Genomic DNA, 22,414 nt, shown 5'->3' with positions numbered 1-22,414 from the left:
GTTTCTGTTGTTGTTGTCTGAGGATGCGTGGGTTCGACCCCCGGCAAGACAGTCCTACAGTTCATTATTACATTACTGGCAGACAGCACCAGCAAGTCCACGAATAAGACATAGGTGCAACACCTGGGTCTCTTTATCGGTAACGACACCCAGGTGTTGCACATGTGTCTTATTCAACAATCGTAAAACTGCCCGTGAAAACACTTGTGGTAGATCGCATCACGGCCATATCCAAATGAACCTGCACCTGTGGTCACAGTAGCGTCCCCGACTAACCTTCCCAGTGTATAGAAACCTGCATTATATAAGGAGCCTTACTAGGCCGGTATGGCACAGTATATAACGTGTGGCCGCTATATCGGTGATTTAGGCTGAGGGACTGACGATTTCCTATCAAGGCCGAAACAATGATTACTGAAAAAAAATACTTCTACTGTGCCCATTGTTTTTCTCGCCTATAATCGATTATAAGCAAATATAACAAACCGGTGCAGCAGATTTGTTCTCGCTAACCTTCATAATGTGTCTTAAAGTATTAATAGTGACGTATGTTTCCTGCAATCGTCGAGGATAGTGTAAACATCCACGGCTATGTAAACATCCATGGCTATGTAAACATCTACGGTAATGTAAACATCCACGGCTATGTAAACATCCACGGCTATGTAAACATCCATGGCTATGTAAACATCCATGGCTATGTAAACATCCACGGCTATGTAAACATCCACGGCTATGTAAACATCCACGGCTATGTAAACATCCATGGCTATGTAAACATCCATGGCTATGTAAACATCCACGGCTATGTAAACATCCACGGCTATGTAAACATCCACGGCTATGTAAACATCCATGGCTATGTAAACATCCACGGCTATGTAAACATCCACGGCTATGTAAACATCCATGGCTATGTAAACATCTACGGTAATGTAAACATCCACGGCTATGTAAACATCCACGGCTATGTAAACATCCATGGCTATGTAAACATCTACGGTAATGTAAACATCCACGGCTATGTAAACATCCACGGCTATGTAAACATCCACGGCTATGTAAACATCCACGGCTATGTAAACATCCACGGCTATGTAAACATCCACGGCTATGTAAACATCCACGGCTATGTAAACATCCATGGCTATGTAAACATCCATGGCTATGTAAACATCCATGGCTATGTAAACATCCATGGCTATGTAAACATCCACGGCTATGTAAACATCCATGGCTATGTAAACATCCACGGCTATGTAAACATCCACGGCTATGTAAACATCCACGGCTATGTAAACATCCATGGCTATGTAAACATCCATGGCTATGTAAACATCCACGGCTATGTAAACATCCACGGCTATGTAAACATCCACGGCTATGTAAACATCCATGGCTATGTAAACATCCACGGCTATGTAAACATCCAGGGCTATGTAAACATCCACGGCTATGTAAACATCCATGGCTATGTAAACATCCATGGCTATGTAAACATCCATGGCTATGTAAACATCCAGGGCTATGTAAACATCCACGGCTATGTAAACATCCAGGGCTATGTAAACATCCACGGCTATGTAAACATCCAGGGCTATGTAAACATCCACGGCTATGTAAACATCCAGGGCTATGTAAACATCCACGGCTATGTAAACATCCACGGCTATGTAAACATCCATGGCTATGTAAACATCCATGGCTATGTAAACATCCATGGCTATGTAAACATCCAGGGCTATGTAAACATCCACGGCTATGTAAACATCCAGGGCTATGTAAACATCCACGGCTATGTAAACATCCACGGCTATGTAAACATCCATGGCTATGTAAACATCCATGGCTATGTAAACATCCATGGCTATGTAAACATCCAGGGCTATGTAAACATCCACGGCTATGTAAACATCCATGGCTATGTAAACATCCAGGGCTATGTAAACATCCACGGCTATGTAAACATCCAGGGCTATGTAAACATCCACGGCTATGTAAACATCCACGGCTATGTAAACATCCATGGCTATGTAAACATCCATGGCTATGTAAACATCTACGGTAATGTAAACATCCACGGCTATGTAAACATCCACGGCTATGTAAACATCCACGGCTATGTAAACATCCATGGCTATGTAAACATCTACGGTAATGTAAACATCCACGGCTATGTAAACATCCACGGCTATGTAAACATCCACGGCTATGTAAACATCCATGGCTATGTAAACATCCACGGCTATGTAAACATCCATGGCTATGTAAACATCCATGGCTATGTAAACATCCATGGCTATGTAAACATCCACGGGTATGTAAACATCCATGGCTATGTAAACATCCACGGCTATGTAAACATCCATGGCTATGTAAACATCCATGGCTATGTAAACATCCATGGCTATGTAAACATCCATGGCTATGTAAACATCCATGGCTATGTAAACATCCATGGCTATGTAAACATCCACGGCTATGTAAACATCCACTGCTATGTAAACATCCATGGCTATGTAAACATCCATGGCTATGTAAACATCCACGGCTATGTAAACATCCATGGCTATGTAAACATCCACGGCTATGTAAACATCCACGGCTATGTAAACATCCACGGCTATGTAAACATCCACGGCTATGCAAACATCCACGGCTATGTAAACATCCACGGCTATGTAAACATCCACGGCTATGTAAACATCCATGGCTATGTAAACATCCACGGCTATGTAAACATCCACGGCTATGTAAACATCCAGGGCTATGTAAACATCCAGGGCTATGTAAACATCCACGGCTATGTAAACATCCATGGCTATGTAAACATCCACGGCTATGTAAACATATCTACCAGCGGGCCACAGAAATCATTATGAAGGTTAGCGAGAACAAATTTTGGCTGTACAGTTTTTTGCCCCCCAAAAAACAACAAAAATAAAAACCGGAGTAGAGCGAGAGAAGTGTAAGAGACCTGGGAGTAACCATGTCCAGTGATCTTACCTTCGTAAACTACAACTGCCAGGTGGAGGACAGCATTTTAAACAAGAGCTACACTGCCCAATTCACGTTGAAACTCTTTAAAATACGTGTGTTTTCACACTGTAATGTTGAGTTATATTACACCCAGTATGAGCCCTAAGGATTCAGTGCTTTCTAATGTATATAATAATAATAATAATAATAATAATAATAATAATAATAATACCACCACTCCAGAGTGCAAGCACTCTGGAGTGGTGGTGGGGATGTTGAAGTTCCATACCATACATATACAACATGTTGGATTGCAGATCGAAGTCCAGACGTACATGCATAGGGGTCCTGATCAGCAGAATGCATGTACCTGTGAAGGTGTCTTCACAAAATACAACTTCAACAACAAGAACATCAACTGGGACCAGGTAAACCATGTCCTAAACGAAACATGTTGGGAAGATGTCTTAAATGACATGGATCCAAACCAGTGCCTTGAAAGGATCAACTTCTTGGCAGCCGAAGCATGTTCTAGGCATATTCCCCTAAGAAAGAAGAAGAGCAGGAGTAAACTGGAGAGAGAAAGACGCTCCCTCTACAGAAGACGACGAAGAGTCACTGAGCTCCTCAGGAGTGCTAGAATATCTGATACACGAAAGGAGGTGCTGAAGAGGGAAATGGAAACTATCGAACTTAAGTTAAATGACTCTTACAGGAACCAGGAGAGGCAGGAGGAGCTTAAAGCTATTAGTGAAATTGAAAGAAATTCAAAATATTTCTTTTCATATGCCAAAAACAAGGCAAATACCACATCTAGTATCGGGCCCTTACTCAGACAGGATGGGATTTACACAGATGACAACAAGGAAATGAGTGAAATATTGAAATCTCAGTACGACTCTGTGTTTAGTGAACCACTAATTGGTCTGAGGATCGACGACCCAAATGATTTCTTCATGAATGAGCCTCAAAACTCCATAAATGTATGCCAGATTTCCGACATTACCCTAACTCCGATAGATTTCGAAAAAGCCATTGACAACATGCCCATGCACTCAGCCCCGGGCCCAGACTCGTGGAGCTCTGTTTTCATTAAGAACTGCAAGAAACTCTTCTCGCGTGCCCTAAGTACACTATGGAGGAGGAGCTTGGACATGGGTGAAATTCCACAGTCACTTAAAACAACGGATATAGCCCCACTCCATAAAGGTGGCAGCAAAGCATTAGCTAAGAACTATAGACCAATAGCTCTGACGTCCCACATCATAAAAATCTTTGAAAGAGTGCTAAGAAGCAGGATTGCAAATCACCTGGATTCCCAAAATCTGCACAATCCAGGGCAACATGGGTTCAGGGCAGGTCGCTCCTGCCTCTCACAACAACTGGATCACTATGATATGGCCTTGGATGCACTGGAAGAAAATCAGAGTGCAGATGTAATATACACAGACTTTGCAAAAGCATTTGACAAATGCGATCATGGCGTAATAGCCCATAAAATACGTACTAAAGGAATAACTGGGAAAGTGGGGAGATGGATCTTCAACTTCCTAACAAATCGAACACAAAGAGTAGTGGTCAACAGAGTTAAATCGAAGGCTGCCATAGTGAAGAGCTCTGTTCCACAAGGCACAGTACTCGCCCCCATCTTATTCCTTATCCTCATATCAGACATAGACAGAGATATACACCACAGCACCGTATCATCCTTTGCGGATGATACTAGGATCTGCATGAGGCTGTCATCTGCTGAGGACGCGGTTAACCTCCAAGAAGATATAAACAAAGTTTTCCAGTGGGCAACGGTAAACAATATGATGTTCAATGAGGACAAATTCCAACTACTCCGTTATGGAAAACTGGAGGAGATAATAACTAGAACAGAGTATACTACTGACTCCGGCCATACAATAGAGCGGAAGAATAATGTAAGGGACCTGGGAGTAGTAATGTCTGAGGATCTCACTTTCAAGGATCACAACAGTGCCACGATCGCACGTGCAAAGAAAATGATAGGATGGATAATGAGAACTTTCAAAACGAGAGATGCCAAGCCAATGATGATCCTTTTCAAATCACTTGTTCTCTCTAGGCTGGAATACTGCTGTACATTAACATCTCCATACAAAGCAGGTGAAATCGCAGATCTAGAGAGTGTACAGAGATCCTTTACTGCACGTATAAGTTCTGTCAAGCACCTTAACTACTGGGAACGCTTGGAAGCACTTGACTTGTACTCGTTGGAACGCAGGAGGGAGAGATATATCATAATCTACACTTGGAAAATCTTGGAAGGAATGGTCCCAAATCTGCACACAGAAATCACTCCCTACGAAAGTAAAAGACTGGGCAGGCGATGCAAAATGCCCCTAATAAAAAGTAGGGGCGCCATTGGTACACTAAGAGAAAACACCATAAGTGTCCGGGGCCCAAGACTGTTCAACAGCCTCCCATCAAGCATTAGGGGAATTACCAATAAACCCCTGGCTGCCTTCAAGAGAGAGCTGGACAGATACCTAAAGTCAGTGCCGGATCAGCCGGGCTGTGGCTCGTACGTTGGTCTGCGTGCGGCCAGCAGTAACAGCCTAGTTGATCAGGCCCTGATCCATCGGGAGGCCTGGTCATGGACCGGGCCGCTGGGGCGTTGATCCCCGGAATAACCTCCAGGTAACCTCCAGGTAACCTCCAGGTAACCTCGATCAGTCAACTCTGCTTACTTCTGACAAGACAGTTATTGAATGAATGATGGCGATTTTTTTTTTCCCGGATCACCTTGTCTCGGTGGAAGATGGCCACTGTGTTGAAAAAAAAAAAAAGAAACAGAGAGGGCAGTTTAATGTTTCTCAAACTGATGTGGAGAGCGTGCAGAGAATTCCCACTGCCTGCTACCGTTGCTCACAGCTTCACTGGTCAGGTTCCCTAAAATTGTACATACTGAAGCACAGGAAGTTACATCATAGTTTACTGACTCAGAAAATACTAGAGTGACTGTTTATAACAGTGGGGGGGGGGGAGGGGGGAGGCACACGAGAGAGCGCCATGTATCTGCAACAAACAGCTAGGTGTAATAAGTATACTAAACCATAGCCAAGCATCTGCTGATATGATTAAACGGAAGAATGGACGGGGACTCGAACCGAGGTCCTGGTACGTAGCAAGTTCAGCGTTGTACCATACGGTTACAAAACCTTCAAATGTAAGATATTGCAGACTTGTTTATTTACTGACAGTACTTGACGACTTATCTTGAGTTGATATAGTGACATATCTGGCAGCTGTACTGTGGCACCTAGGTGGAAGATTGAGGTAGAAGATGTACTGTGACACCTAGGTGGAAGATTGAGGTAGAAGATGTAATGTGACACCTAGGTGGAAGATTGAGGTAGAAGATGTACTGTGGCACCTAGGTGGAAGATTGAGGTAGAAGATGTACTGTGACACCTAGGTGGAAGATTGAGGTAGAAGATGTACTGTGGCACCTAGGTGGAAGATTGAGGTAGAAGATGTAATGTGGCACCTAGGTGGAAGATTGAGGTAGAAGATGTAATGTGGCACCTAGGTGGAAGATTGAGGTAGAAGATGTAATGTGACACCTAGGTGGAAGATTGAGGTAGAAGATGTAATGTGACACCTAGGTGGAAGATTGAGGTAGAAGATGTAATGTGACACCTAGGTGGAAGATTGAGGTAGAAGATGTAATGTGACACCTAGGTGGAAGCACATAGAGCTTCAGCAAATACTCTAGCATAACCGTGGACTTTCCTTCATGTCTGATGGATCCTAGATAATTAACACACATGTTACTGTGAATGATAATTTGTGTAACTGTAAGTAAATATACTTACTTAGTTAATCTAGTTTCGATGAGTTTTCTATAAAACCATCGCTGTTCGTGGGTTTAGAGGAGTTACTCCGTAAAAACCATCACTGTGTTTTAGAGAAGATACTCCAAAAAAAAAAAAAATTCAAAGGTTTAGAAGAGTTACTCCTTAAAAACAATCGCTCAGGAACTCGTAGAAAACGGAGGCATATTCATGGCAAACCCATATAAAACAAGAGACTTCCCCTCTGTTTATATTTGTTATAGACACAACGACAGGTGTGTGACTCTCCGTGTATATGCATGACGGAAACTTACTCTAATGCTTATTTTAAGGATTAAAGTATTCTTGACTGGTGGTAAAAAGGTAACAAACAGCCTTGACTCTGGTGTAGTCGACAGGCTCTCAACCATATTAACCATGTATGGATCACACAATACAGATCTTCCACACCTCATCCTCCGGAATGATGTTAAATTCATGATTAAGAAAAACGGGAAATCAATCTGAGCATAAAGAAAAAAATATATATATCAATAGGATGTTGACTTGCTAGCGCGACGGGCTGGAGTTTTGAGACTCTATGACCGCGGGTTCAATCCCGGCCGGGGGTATGGTTTAATAGGATGTTCCCAGAGCAAAAAAGAAAAATGTCGGAACTCTAATAATAATAATAATAATAATAATAATAATAATAATAATAATAATAATAATAATAATAACAATAATAATAATAATAATAATAATAATAATAATAATAATAATAATAATAATAATCTTAATTTCTACAATAAAAAACCCCTTGTTATGCAGAACATTTCTGAAAAATTAGGTCAATTTGTCCCAGGATGCGACCCACACGAGTCCACCAACACTCAGATACCTATTTTACTGACAGGTGAACATGGACAACAGGTGTCTTAAGGAAACAGGCCATAATGTTTCCACCGGTACCGGGGATTGAACCCCAGACCTCAGTATGTAAGCTGAGTGAGCTAGCGATCGACATATAGATACGAAGAACTTTTGGCTTGAGGGACCTCACATCAGTGCCTTTGTATTACCCTACAACTATCTGCACAATTAAGCTGCTGCTGCTGGCTGCTGCTGCTGCTGCTGTGCTGCTGCAGCTGCTGCTGCTGCTGCTGCTGCTGCTGCTGCTGCTGCTGCGCTGCTGCTGCTGGCTGCTGCTGCTGCTGCATGCTGCTGCTGCGCTGCTGTAGCTTGCTGCTGCGCTGCTGCTGCTGCTGCAGCTGCTGCTGCTCGCTGCTGCTGCTGCTGCTGCTGCTGCTGCTGCTAGCTGCTGCTGCTGCAGTGCTGCTGCTGCTGCTGCTGCTGCTGCTGCAGCAGCTGCTGCTGCTGCTGCTGCTGCTGCTGCTAGCTGCTGCTGCTGCTGCTGCCTGCTGCTGCTGCTGCTGCGTGCTGCTGCAGCAGCACTGCTGCTGCTGCTGCTGCTGCTGCTGCTGCTGCTGCTGCTGCTGCTGCTGCTGCTGCTGCTGCTGCTGCTGCTGCTGCTGCTGCTGCTGCTGCTGCTGCTGCTGCTGCTGCTGCTGCTGCTGCTGCTGCTACTGCTGAACCCCTGCTGCTGCTACTGCTGATTTTACTATTACTGGTACTAGTACTGCCACTAGTTAGATCAACGATACTAAAGTTACTGCCAATAGCATGGTCGCTGCTACAACAGGTATTGTCAGTACTACAGCAGCTCCTACAACAGCTACTGTCAGTACTACAGCACTTGCTACAACAGCTACAGTACCTACAACAGCTACAGCATCAAATACAACAGCTACAGCAACTGCTACAACAGCTACAGCACCTGCTACAGCAGCTACAGCACCTGCTACAGCAGCTACAGCATGTGCTATAACAGCTACAGCACGTGCTATAACAGCTACAGCAGCTGCAACAACAGCTACAGCTCCTGCTACAACAGCTACAGTAGCTGCTATAACAGCTACAGCAGCTGCAACAACAGCTACAGCTCCTGCTACAACAGCTACAGTAGCTGCTATAACAGCTACAGCAGCTGCTACAACAGCTACAGCTCCTGCTACAACAGCTACAGTAGCTGCAACAACAGCTACAGCTCCTGCTACAACAGCTACAGCAGCTGCAACAACAGCTACAGCTCCTGCTACAACAGCTACAGTAGCTGCTACAACAGCTACAGCAGCTGCTACAACAGCTACAGTAGCTGCTACAACAGCTACAGCAGCTGCAACAACAGCTACAGTAGCTGCAACAACAGCTACAGTAGCTGCTACAACAGCTACAGCAGCTGCAACAACAGCTACAGCAGCTGCAACAACAGCTACAGTAGCTGCAACAACAGCTACATTAGCTGCAACAACAGCTACAGCAGCTGCAACAACAGCTACAGCAGCTGCTACAACAGCTACAGCAGCTGCAACAACAGCTACAGTAGCTGCAACAACAGCTACAGTAGCTGCAACAACAGCTACAGTAGCTGCTACAACAGCTACAGCAGCTGCTACAACAGCTACAGTAGCTGCTACAACAGCTACAGCAGCTGCAACAACAGCTACAGCTCCTGCTACAACAGCTACAGTAGCTGCTACAACAGCTACAGCAGCTGCTACAACAGCTACAGTACCTACAACAGCTACAGCACCTGCTACAACAGCTACAGCACCTGCTACAACAGCTACAGCAGCTGTTACAACACCTACAGCACCTGCTGCAACAGCTACAGTACCTACAACAGCTACAGCACCTGCTACAAGAGCAACAGTACCTACAACAGCTACAGCAGCTGCTACAACAGCTACAGCAGCTGCTACAACAGGTACAGCAGCTGCTACAACAGGTACAGCAGCTGCTACAACAGCTACAGCACCTGCTACAACAGCTACAGCGCCTGGTACAACAGCTACAGTACATACAACAGCTACAGCACCTGCTACAACAGCTACAGCACCTGCTACAACAGCTACAGCAGCTGCTACAGCAGGTACAGCACCTGCTACAACAGCTGCAGCGCCTGGTACAACAGCTACAGTACCTACAACAGCTACAGCACCTGCTACAACAGCTACAGCACCTGCTACAACAGCTACAGCGCCTGGTACAACAGCTACAGCACCTGCTACAACAGCTACAGCACCTGCTACAACAGCTACAGCGCCTGGTACAACAGCTACAGTACCTACAACAGCTACAGCACCTGCTACAACAGCTACAGCACCTGCTACAACAGCTACAGCACCTGGTACAACAGCTACAGCACCTGGTACAACAGCTACAGCACCTGCTACAACAGCTACAGCACCTGGTACAACAGCTACAGCACCTGCTACAACAGCTACAGCGCCTGGTACAACAGCTACAGTACCTACAATAGCTACAGCACCTGCTACAACAGTTACAACAGCTGCTACAACAACTACTGTACAACAGTATCAATAACTCACCTCTCTGTCATCCCCGGGAAGGTTCTGCTCCTGCGGGAGCTCCGGGAGGCGGGAAACCTTCCTATCGTAGCAGCAGCGATGTAGTTGTCTGTCGAGGAAGCGGAAGTTGTCGTAGGTGCGGCGGAGGACCCACGACCTTCCTAGGGAAACCACCTGCACCAGCAGCGACCGGTTCTCTGTGTCCTCTCCGCCCCCGCCACCGCCACCGCCCCCGCCACCGCCCCCGCTACACCCACCGCCCCCGCCCCCGCCGCTACACAGCGGCTTCAGTTCCTCGCGAACCAGCGACACCTGGGGAGAAAAAAACGTAAACTGTTACTATGGAGGAGAAGAAGGAGGAGAATAAGAAAAGTTAATTAAGATAATGTTTTATTGACATTACTAAGCCAGAAGCTGAATAACCCAGACAAAACCAATGTAACCAGTGGGGGTTATTTCTACTGCGGCTCTTGTGGCCTTCTTTCTCGGGATACCATGAGTAGCCTAAGGAAGTAGTCTAAGACGTGGCACGTGAATATGTGTGTGTGTACTCACTTAATTACTGATTTAATTGCGGGTGCAGGGGTCGAGACTCAGCTCCTGGCCCCGCCTCTTCACTGGCCGTTACTGGGTCCTTCCTTTCCCTGTTCCATGAGCTTTATCAGACCTCGTCTTAAAACTATGTATAGTTCCTGCCTCCACTATATCGCTTGCTAGACTATTCCACTTCCTAACAGCTCTGTGGCTGAAGAAATACTTCCTAACATCCCTTTGACTCATCTGAGTCTTCAGCTTTCAATTGTGACCCCTTGTTGCTGTGTCCCATCTCTGGAACATCCTGTCTCTGTCCACCTTGTCTATTCCACGGAGTATTTTGTATGTCGTTATTATGTCTCCCCTGACCCTCCTGTCCTCCAGTGTTGTCAGACCGATTTCCCTTAACCTTTCTTCATAGGGCATTCCCCTTAGCTCTGGAACTAGTCTTGTTGCAAACCTTTGCACTTTCTCTAATTTCTTGACGTGTTTGACCAGGTGTGGGTTCCAAACTGGTGCTGCGTACTCCAGTATGGGCCTGACGTACACAGTGTATAAAGTCTTGAACGATTCCTTACTGAGGTACCGGAACGCTATTCTCAGGTTTGCCGAGCGCCCATATGCTGCAGCAGTTATCTGGTTAATGTGTGCTTCTGGCGATGTACTCGGTATTATACTCACTCCCATCTCTTTCTCCTTGAGTGAGGTTTGCAGCCTTTGGCCTCCTAGCCTATACTCTGTCTGCGGTCTTCTTTGTCCTTCTCCGATCTTCATGACTGTGCATTTAGCGGGGTTAAATTCTAGGAGCCAGCTGCTGGACCACGCATCCAGCCTGTCCAGGTCTCTTTGTAGTACTGTCTGATGCTTTTCTGATTTAATTCTCCTCATTATCTTCACATCATCTGTGAACAAGGACACTTCTAAGTCTATCCCTTCCGTCAAGTCTTGAACATGTACTCATTGGAGTGGAGGAGAGAGAGGTACATGATAATATATACCTGGAAGGTACTCGAGGGCCTGGTCCCAAATCTGCACACTGTCATAACAACATACTGGAGTGAGAGATATGGAAGGAAGTGTAAAATAAACCCAATGAGGAGCAGGGGTGCGGTGGGGACAATAAGGGAACACTGTATCAACATCCGGGGTCCCAGATTTTTTCAACATCTTACCAGAAGATATCAGAAACACTGCTGGAACAAGTGTAGAAGCCTTCAAGAGGAAACTGGATAAGTATCTTCACCAGGTGCTAGATCAACCGAGCTGTGATGGATATGTGGAGCAGCGGGCCTCCAGCAGCAACAGCCTGGTTGACCAGGCAAGCAGCAGACGAGCCTGGCCCATGACCGGGCTCAGAGAGTAGATAAACTCTCGAAACTCTTCAAAGGTATATCAAAGGTACATATACCAAGAATAGCACTGGTCCCAGGACTGACCCCTGTGGGACCCTGCTCGTCACCGGCGCCCACTGTGATACCTCATCACGGACTATGACTCGCTGTTGCCTCCCTGTTAGGTATTCTCTAATCCATTGCAGTGCCCTTCCTGTTATATGTGCCTGTTCCTCTAGCTTCTTTACTAATCTATGGTGAGGAACTGTGTCGAAGGCCTTCTTGCAGTCGAAGAAAATGCAATCAATCCACCCCTCCCTCTCATGTCTTACTACAGTTACCTTGTCATAAAACTCTAGTAGGTCTGTGACACAGGATTTGCCTGCCATGAATCCGTGCTGACTGTCGTTTATAATCTTGTTCTGCTCCAGGTGCTCCACCACTCTCCTGATAATCTTCTCCATGACTTTACATACTATACACGTCAGTGACACTGGTCTATAATTTAGTGCTTCATTTCTGTCTCCTTTCTTAAAGATGGGGACTACATTTGCCTTCTTCCATACTTCAGGTAGTTGCCCAGTTTCAAGGAAAGTGTTGAAGATTTTGGTTAGTGGCACATGTAGTGTCTCTGCTCCCTCTCTAAGGACCCACGGAGAGATGTTGTCCAGTCCCACCGCCTTTGAGGTATCAAGGTCACTTAGGAGCTTCTCCACCTCTTCCTCAGTTGTGTGTAATTCATCCAACACTTGTTGGTATATCCCGTGTTGATGTACCCCACTGTTTTGTCTTCCCAGTATCCCTTCAGCCTCCACTGTAAATACTTCCTGAAATCTCATGTTGAGTTCCTCACACACTTTTTGGTCGTTTCTTGTGAGCTCCCCACCTTCTTTCCTCAGCCTGAGTACCTGGTCGTTGACTGTTGTCTTCCTCCTGATGTGGCTGTAAAGCAGTTTTGGGTCAGACTTGACTTTTGATGCTATGTCATTTTCATACTGCCGCTGCGCCTCCCTCCTTATCTGTGCATACTCGTTTCTGGCTCGTCGACTAATCTCTTTATTTTCCTGAGTCCTTTGCCTTCTGTACTTTTTCCATTCTCTAGAGCACTTAGTTTTTGCCTCCCTACACCTTCAGGTAAACCAGGGGCTCGGTCTGTCCTTCCCATTGGGAACAAACCTTTCCTCTGCCTCCTTGCATTTTGTTGTTATGAAGTCCATCATTTCGTTTACTGATTTTCTTACCAACTCCTGTTCCCACTGAACCTCCTGCAGGAAGGCCCTCATTCCTGTGTAGTCCCCCCTTTTATAGTTTGGCTTTTCCCTTTCTACTCCTGTTACTCTCTCCACTTTTAGCTCCACGATGTATTCAAAGCTCATAACCATGTGATCACTAGCTCCAAGGGACCTTTCATATGTGATGTGCTCAATGTCTGAGCTACTCAGGGTGAACACAAGGTCCAGTCTTGCTGGTTCATCCTCTCTTCTCTCTCTGATAGTGTCCCTAACATGTTGGTGCATGAGGTTTGCCAGCACCACATCCATCATCTTGGCTCTCCATGTTTTGGGACCCCCATGTGGCTCCAGGTTTTCCCAATCAATCTCCCTGTGATTGAAGTCGCCCATGACCAGTAACTTCGCTCTACTCGAGTGAGCATTTCTTACCACCTCAGCTAGTGTGTCCACCATTGCTCTGTTGCACTCAGCATATTCCTCTTTTGGAATCCTGCAGTACTGTGGTGGGTTATACATCACTGCAATGACTACCTTGTGTTCCCCTGACTGAACTGTACCTACTATGTAATCCCTTTCTCCAATCCCGTCCATTCCTTCCATTTCTTGATAACCCCACCAGTTTTTAATTAGCAGTGCAACCCCTCCTCCCCCTCTGCTCCTTCTATCCTTCCTCAGGATCTGATATCCGGGTGGGAAGATTGCATCTGTTATTATCCCAGTGAGTTTTGTTTCTGTAACTGCTATGATGTCTTGGGACATCTCCTTGATTCTTTCATGCCATTCCTCACATTTATTAGTTATTCCATCTGTGTTCATGCACCAAATCTTCAACTTCTTTTCTATAACTGTGGTCTGGGGAGAAAGGTGGGTCAGGGGGAGCAGGTGCCCTGTGGGGGTAAGGTCTGTGGTGTGGGGGTGGGGGCAGAGAGCCTATGGGGGATTTCAGTGGGGGTGGGGGTTGTGGTGAGAAGGATGGGGATAGAGGGTACAGTGTGTGGGCTGCTGTGGGTTACTGTGGGGGTGGGGTTTGTGGTGAGGGGGGATGGGGAGAGGGTACATTGTGTGGGTTACTGTGGATTTCTGTGGGGGTGGGTTTTGAGCTGAGGGGAATGTGTGGGTTACTGTGGGGGTGGGGTTTGTGCAGAGGGGGATGTGTGGGTTACTGTGGGTTTCTGTGGGGGTGGGGTTTGTGCTGAGGGGGATGGGATTTGTGTAGACAGCCTGTACTGTCAGAACACACAGCCTAGCCATCTGTTCTGACTGGTTCATATTTTGCGGCATTTAGGTGCTGCCCTCTGTAGGCTCACCCAGGTCAGTGGGAGGCTGAGCCCATTCGCTTTCACTCCTAGGCCGACCGACCTGATAGGCAGAAGTGCTCCCCCTCCACGGACTTGCTTGCGGTCACTCCCTCACATTGCCCGTTGTGTACTCACTCCTATCCAATTAAAGCCAACCTAGTCCACGGCTGTATCATTGCTACCTACGCTACCTTCATTGGCACCAAACCGCTGTTCAACAGAAAGAACAGTAATAACAGTGGTGACAGCGGTGGGATTCGAACCCACGCCTCTGAAGAGACTGGTGCTGGAGAGTGTTGAAGGGCTGTAGAGAGGGTGATGAGGTGAACACGTGACAGCTAAGGCTGGAGATGACGCCGTGACGCCTATGTCCAGATTTTGTGGGAAAAATCTAGGACGAAGATCTATCTCAGGCCCCGTCAAGACGCTGGGAGTAATAGATAACTCTTTAGGCCAGCAGGTGCTTATTTCCCTTCTCCAAGGTCGAGAAGTTCGTCAACAGGTCGACAGAAGTTCTCTCCCAGGGCTCCTTTGTAATGGGATACTTTAGAATGGGGTTAGGACCTGTAACAGTACCCTTGTGCTGTAGGCAAACAACACACTGGTGTACATGCTTGGCAATGTCCGCTGCCATCTTAGGCCAGAAATATTTCATTTGTGCCTGTTTGATACTGCGGTCCTTCCCGGGGTGCACTACACCTGGGACATCGTGGATCAACCTAAGAGTAGCTGGTATCATGGACTCCGGTATCACCAGTTTGTATATGGTTCTGCCGGGGTCCACCAGCTGTGCAACATGGCACAGTACTCCTTGGTTGACCACCAAATCCTTCAGTGGAATGGGAGACTTGACCTGTAAGTCAACGTCCTCCTTGGTCAGGAAACGAAGGACTGGAGACCACACAGGGTCCTGTCGTTGGGCTCTCTCGAGATCCTCAACAGAGAACGAGTTGCCGACACTCACGAATGCTATATGCCTCGACAGGGCATCAGCTACAACATTTTGCTTACCTGGGACATAGCAAATTTCAGGGTTATAGTCACTGAACGTGAGCGACCACCGAGCATGCTTTCCTGAGAGGTTCTTATTTGCAAAAAGGGCCAATAAAGGTAGATGATCTGTGTAAATCTTGATAGGATAATGATAGATGATATCCCGAAAATGACTCAAGGCCCATACAATGGCTAAAGCTTCTAGCTCTGTCACTGAATAATTGACTTCCGCTTTAGTAAGGACACGGCTAGCATAGGCAATAGGCTGTTGCTTACCGTTAGATTCCTGTGACAAGACTGCACCGATGCCAACTTTGCTGGCATAAGTCGTCAAGGTAAATGCCTTGGTGAAATCAGGGAATCTAAGGGTTGGGGCTGATGTTAACTTGTTCTTAAGAGTAACAAAAGCTCGTTCCTGATCACACGTCCACTCAAAAGGGGCATCCTTCTTGAGTAAGCGTGTCAGGGGTGCAGCAATGGTGGAGAAACCTGCGATAAAGGTGCAGTAGAAACCCGCCAGGCCTATGAAGGACCGGACTGCATCCGCCGTCATGGGTCTGGGGAATTTCTGCATGGCCGAGATTTTAGACTCGTCCGTCTTTATGCCATTCTGAGTCACTACATGACCCAGAAAATTTATTTCCTTCCGGAGGAAATGACATTTGGAGAGCTTTACCTTAAGGTTTGCCTGAGCTAGCCTGTCCAATACCCTGTCAAGTTTCTTGAGATGTGTCGGGACATCTTGCGACATGACTATGAGATCATCTAGGTAGACCATGAGCGTGCCACCTAGGAGGGTACGGAAATTGTCATCATCAAACGACTAAATGTGATTGGGCTTCTGCACAAGCCGAAGGGCATCCTCCTGAACTGGTAATGACCAGTTGGCATAGAGAAAGCTGTCAACTCTTTGCTCTCATCATCGAGGGGGATCTGCCAGAACCCTTGAAGAAGATCAAGAGTTGAAAAGACCTTATTATCGCCGATGTTCTGCAATAGGTCGTTCAGAACTGGCAACGGAAAGCGGTCTGGGATGGTACATGCATTCAGTTTCCTGTAATCGATAACAGGGCACCAGGTTCCGTCTTTCTTGGGAACCAGAATAAGGGGAGCATTCCATGGGGAAGTGGACTCCTCAATAACTCCATCACGGAGCATCCGTGTAATGAGTTCTTCGGCAAAGACTCTTTGCGCATGTGGCAGGCGGTACGCAGGTACGTAAATGGGTTTAGTACCTTTGTCAAGTGGAATACGGTGAGAGATCAGTGGGGTCAAACCCATTGACTCACCATCTAGTGCGAATGCAGAACGTGCACGATTGAGAACCTGGAGAAGTTTTGGGACCTCTTCAGGATAGTCTGTCAAAGCTAGATCATCTTCCTGCACTGGCCGGGTGTTGGAAGAGTCAGCAGCAGACTCGCCTGGGAGAACTGCACTCACGAGGAAGTCAGCTGGGGCTTTACCCTCCACTCTCACCAGGAGAGGGAATCCGACAAGGTCGACAAGTGAGGTATTCTTCCGCAGGGGAAATTCTCGACTGTGCATGTTGACAACAAGGACTTGCAACTTACCACGTTGCACTGTGTGCAAGGACGGTTCACGGGAGAGGCCCTTGACTCGGCACGTGTCGTTGTCAACCAGCACATGGTCTCCTTCAAAAGCTCTGCTCACGTACACCGTAACAGGAGTGAGCGAGTTAGCTGACAAAGTGACGTCATACTTTGTACAAGCAGTAACTCTGCTCGCTGATGCCATGACACGAGTCAGACAATCGTCTGCCGACAAGGATACTGCGGCTTGACAACTGCTGTTCTCTACAACAGCGCCAGAGTTAGAGTGAAGGTTAGACTGGGCGTCCCCAGACTGGGTTTCACTGGTAACTAAGCGCTGATGGCCAGGAGGTGACGGGCAACGAGCTCTACTACTACTAGGTCAATCAGGACAAGAGACCGAACCCGGAGAGAATGTGCTATGGAAACCACCGGTTTCCAATGATTACAGGCACTGTGCATACTCTGAGACAGAGTAGCATGTAGTGGATCCTAAGCGCACGCCCCAGAAGGGCACATCCACTCCATTGAATTCTGCTTTCCACTCAGCTGGATCTAAGCAGATCCTAAGGTCTGCCATGGTTTTGAACCCTATGAGCAGGTCACCAGGGAAAGCAATATTATCTACGACTAAGAATTTTGTGGACAGCTTGTGACCCTGGACCACAAATTCTAATGTTGTACGACCACGAACCGTCAGCGGGTTACCTGAGACTCCTCTCAAGGTCTGAATGACAGACAGCTCTGTCAACATGGCTGCATGAAGGCTAATGTCTCGGAAAAGAGTGGAGCGGACGATGTTAACCACCGAACCTGTATCTAGGAAAAGCTGGACAGGCTTTAGACGGACAGTGGACTCAACGACCGGTCCACGGGTTGTCATATCGAACATGAAGGCATGACAGGCCGACGAAATCCCTGGAGTCACAGCTGCTTGAGGCTCGACGCTTGTTGACGAGGCTCGACCTGGAAGGTATGGTACGAGTCTCGGCAACAACGTCAAGACACTCTGTTTCCTCACTGTCGGCAAGGGTATCACTACCCAGGGCGGTGATCGCATTGCGGACAGGGACGGAATACAGCGACTCTGATAGGGTTACTATGTCTTTGGCTGATTTCTCGGACGTGCCTCTTCCCCCGAACTAGTGGAAGGGCTTCGACTAGCAAGTGCATTGTGCGATGGCTGCTTGCTCCACTCAGTTGACAACATACTTCACAGCTTGTTACACTCATTGGAGGTATGACTGGAAGTGTTGTGGTACATACAGATTCCCTCGTGAGACTGAGCATGGGGACAGTGATGGTTACTTTGATACTGAGTGTGGGGACGATGACGGTTACTTTGATACTGAGCATGGGGATGATGACGGTTGCCTTGCGGGGACTTAGGCTTGTAACACTCCGATCGGTAGTGCCCGCATTTGCCACAGTTGAAACAAGTCACTACGCGCTTAGCAGGTGAGGTTGGAGGTGGTGTTTGCTGGCGACGTTTTGCCTTGTCCACCTGGGCCTGATATCTCCTGCTCTCCACCTTCCTTGCCTCCCATTCCTCCTTGTGACATTGCACCCTCTCTTTCAATATCATCCTTTCTTCTTGTGTTCTGTCTCAGTCGAGGTACACACTCCCGAACTCCTGATTGTCCTTTAGGCGTGCTTTATCCTGCAGGATCCAGTTTCGAGCTGACTCTGCCTTGAAAATCACTTTGACTGGATGCTTTTTTCCTCTCACAAACCACTCAGTTCTCCGAAAAATTGTCAGCTGGGTTATGTCGTCCTTTCCTATTGCTTTCATGATGCTTTCAATAATTTTTTTTCTCCTCCTGTTTCCTTGCCTTGTAAATTTCCCCATCTACTTCTTCGAGCTCATAGACAAAAATGGCACTCTCCCTTTCGTCCTCCCACTGTACTTCCCTGAGCATCCTCTGATATGAATTAGTTCCTGCCATTGACACGTTGCTTCCTACTGTCTCTTCCCTGTCTGGTGCCCCTGTGCTTATCTATTCCTGGACATGGCAGTTGTCCGTTAGAGCCTCTGTGTATAGCCTAGCTCCTTCATTGTTTTTAGTCCCCTCATTAGTTCCTGCTGTTCTCCCTGCCTTTTCCCGGGCCACCCTTGGGTCCAATAGAGTCATTGCATACAGTATATCTCCTTTGTTCCCTACTGTCCCCTCATCAGTGACTGATGTAGTAGCTCTTGGTGTCATGGCTGTACTGTCCTTTGGTTCTTTAGGCTGTTTCAGACTTTTTAGTTCTTCTACTAAGCTCTGTATCTTAGCTTCAGCTGCTGTGATTTGTAATTCCCATTTCCTGCTCTCCTCAGCTATTTTCTCTTCCATTTTCTTGCTGATCTCTTCCAGCCTCCTCCCCCACTCCTCCTCTCTTCGCGTGAGCTCTGCCTCCCAGTTCTCTCTCCCAGGTCCACCACTCGCTTCATCCACCATTCCTCTGGTGTCCCATGCTTCTTTTCCACAGAAGGAAGAGCTTATGCCAAGAGTGCTGTGTGAAGGGGGGTGTTTGTTGTGGGAAGAAGAGGGGAGGAGGCAGGGAGGGGAAAAGGATAGTGAGCCGGAGGGGCGAAGACTAAGGGGGACAGGGGGAAGAGGAATGAGGGGGGAGGGGAGTAGGAGTAGGGAGGATGAGAAGGAAGATGAAGAGGGAGAGAAAGTGGGATAAAGAAAGAGAGATAGTGTGATTAAATGTGAGTGAGTTAGAGAGAGAGGGGGGGGGAGGGAGTGTTAGGGTACGTGGAGCGTGTGAGTTGGGTAGGATCAGCCTTTAGTGTGCTTGGAGGCCTAGGAGGCGAGGGGAGAGGGAGGAGGAGAAGGAAGAGGAGGTGAGGGGGGAGATGGAGGAGTTATAGGGGGAGGTGTGTGTGTGACTGCTTTTTAAATCAGGCTCCAAGTATCAGGCACAGACACACCAAGTATCAGGCACAGACACACCAAGTATCAGACACAGACACACCAGGTATCAGGCACAGACACACCAAGTATCAGGCACAGACACACCAGGTATCAGGCACAGACACACCAGGTATCAGGCACAGACACACCAGGTATCAGGCACAGACACACCAGGTATCAGCCAGATAAGTCACAAGGACATACAAAGTGCTTGCTTCTTTTCACTATGGTTCCTTACACTTATATTAATCTAACTCTGTAGTGACATTCTGTGTTAAACTGTTACTCCAAGTATGTCACACCGTCACTGTTACTACCAGGTCCCTCTGTCACACCGTGACTTCTAGTATTTTGTTACATTCTTTAAGTTTCTTGCTCACGCTGTCTTTCATCTTCACTGAGTCAAGTGAACACACTGGCTAAAAGGAACAGCAACACAGTGAGTTCTGATACAGACAGCAAGGGTAGAACTTGCAACAATAAAGTGAGTCCTGATTCAGGCAGGTGATCAAGAAGCTTAACACGTCATCAACACTCACATTCACTCTCCAATTTCCCATGAGAGATGCCATTAAAACTTGCCAGTGAATGTTTCCTTAGGTGCCTACATACCCAGCATCTTCACTAAGATGCCAGGCAGGCAGGCAGGCAGGCAGGCAGGCAGGCAGTCAGGCAGGCAGGCAGGCAGGCAGGCAGGCAGGCAGCCAGGCAGGCAGGCAGGCAGGCAGGCAGGCAGGCAGGCAGGCAGGCAGGCAGGCAGGCAGCCAGCCAGGCAGGCAGGCAGGCAGGCAGGCAGGCAGGCAGGCAGGCAGGCAGGCAGGCAGGCAGGCAGCCAGGCAGGCAGGCAGGCAGGCAGGCAGGCAGGCAGGCAGGCAGGCAGGCAGGCAGGCAGGCAGCCAGCCAGCCAGGCAGCCAGTCAGTCAGCCAGGCAGGCAGGCAGGCAGGCAGGCAGGCAGGCAGGCAGGCAGGCAGGCAGGCAGGCAGGCAGGCAGGCAGGCAGGCAGGCAGGCAGGCAGCCAGCCAGCCAGCCAGCCAGCCAGCAAGCCAGCCAGCAAGCCAGCCATCCAGCTGGCACATTATACTATCTTCATAGAGAATAAGACACATCTGCGACACCTGTGTACGTTTGTTGCAGAGACGTTTCACCCACACTGCAGGCTTTGTCAGTCTAATACAAGAACACGACTGAAACTTTGCAATCAGAAGAAGTGATGGCAAGTTGCAGCAGTTGCGGACGTTGTCGCAAGTGGGTGGCGCCCAGTGGGTGGACTAGAGGTTAGCAAAAGATACCTGTGATCTTAACGATACTTGTCTGATTATTATTATTATAATCAAAAAGAAGCGCTAAGCCACAAGGACTATACAGCGCTGCAGGGCAGGAAGGAAGCGAGGGCATCAGGTGGCAAAAGGGAGATGGATGAGTAATAGGTTACGGATAACAGCGGGGTAGTGGATGGTGAAAGGGTAAAGGGCAGCAAGAGACTGAACTAGAAAGGGCTGAGGGTACTTGTCTGATACAGCAACACTACATGATTTAGATACCTCTGGTCGACTTGCTGGACTGACCTACTTACACTAGTGGGTCCCAGACCAGGCGTCCTATAACCAAACTCAGCAGTAGACATCATCATCTAGGCTCTGGTCCTCTCAATGGAAGTTCCTTGATGGTGATGAGTTCTTGATTCAAGAAAGGTTAATGTTTTTCACTGCGTTTATTTTACATTTCCTCCCATATCTCTCACTCCAGTATGTTGCTATGGCCGTGTGCAAGCTTGGGATAAGGTCCTCAAGTACTGTCCAGGTACATATGGAACTCACGAAATCGTAATGACACGATTGCAAACAAACCATACCACGAGTGGGGTTTGAATCCGCGATCAGAGTCTCGAAACTCCAGATCGTTGCGTTAGCCACTGGGCCAGCCTGGAGTTTTGAGACTCTCTGATCGCAGGTGGCATGGTCAAGTATATACGTATTATCGTGTATCTCTCTCTCCTTTGCTCCAGTAAGTACGTACTTAGGACTTTAAGGTTCCCAGTAAATTAAATGCTTTATTGACTCTATATGAGGTGTCAATGTATCTGTTCCAACTCCGATATCTCTCCTGAACAATATTCCAAACGAGAGAGCACAATGATTTTAAGAGTGCCACTACTGGCATTATTTCCCTCGTTTTGAAAGCTCTCATTATTTACCCCATCATCCTCCTGGCTGTCGTGATATTTGCATTATTGTGTTGCTTGAAAGAAAGGTCAACCAACATAATTACTCCCAGATCTTTTGCGTGTTTTTTTCGTTCTATTTGGTGACACTCTTAGTTTTTTGTATACAGTGTTCCTTTAGAGTTCATTATTCTTTCC

At 47.3% G+C, this 22,414-nt stretch overlaps 1 protein-coding gene across 6 annotated transcripts in view; it reads right to left on the bottom strand.

Annotated features, from left to right (window-relative positions):
• The window catches only part of CdGAPr (GTPase-activating protein CdGAPr), a 1,516,021-nt gene that overhangs the window by 456,683 nt on the left and 1,036,924 nt on the right, over positions 1 to 22,414 (bottom strand). For all 6 annotated transcript variants that reach the window (XM_070082835.1, XM_070082834.1, XM_070082838.1 and 3 more), the window contains one exon: positions 10,235 to 10,525. In XM_070082835.1, the coding sequence (XP_069938936.1) occupies positions 10,235 to 10,525 (291 nt within the window). The remainder of the gene's footprint in view (positions 1 to 10,234; positions 10,526 to 22,414) is intronic.

The sequence above is a fragment of the Cherax quadricarinatus genome, chromosome 8 (assembly GCF_038502225.1).
Source record: "Cherax quadricarinatus isolate ZL_2023a chromosome 8, ASM3850222v1, whole genome shotgun sequence".
Taxonomy (NCBI): Eukaryota; Metazoa; Arthropoda; class Malacostraca; order Decapoda; family Parastacidae; genus Cherax; species Cherax quadricarinatus.
Note: the sequence above shows the minus strand (reverse complement) of the source record. Positions and strands in the feature narration are given on the sequence as shown.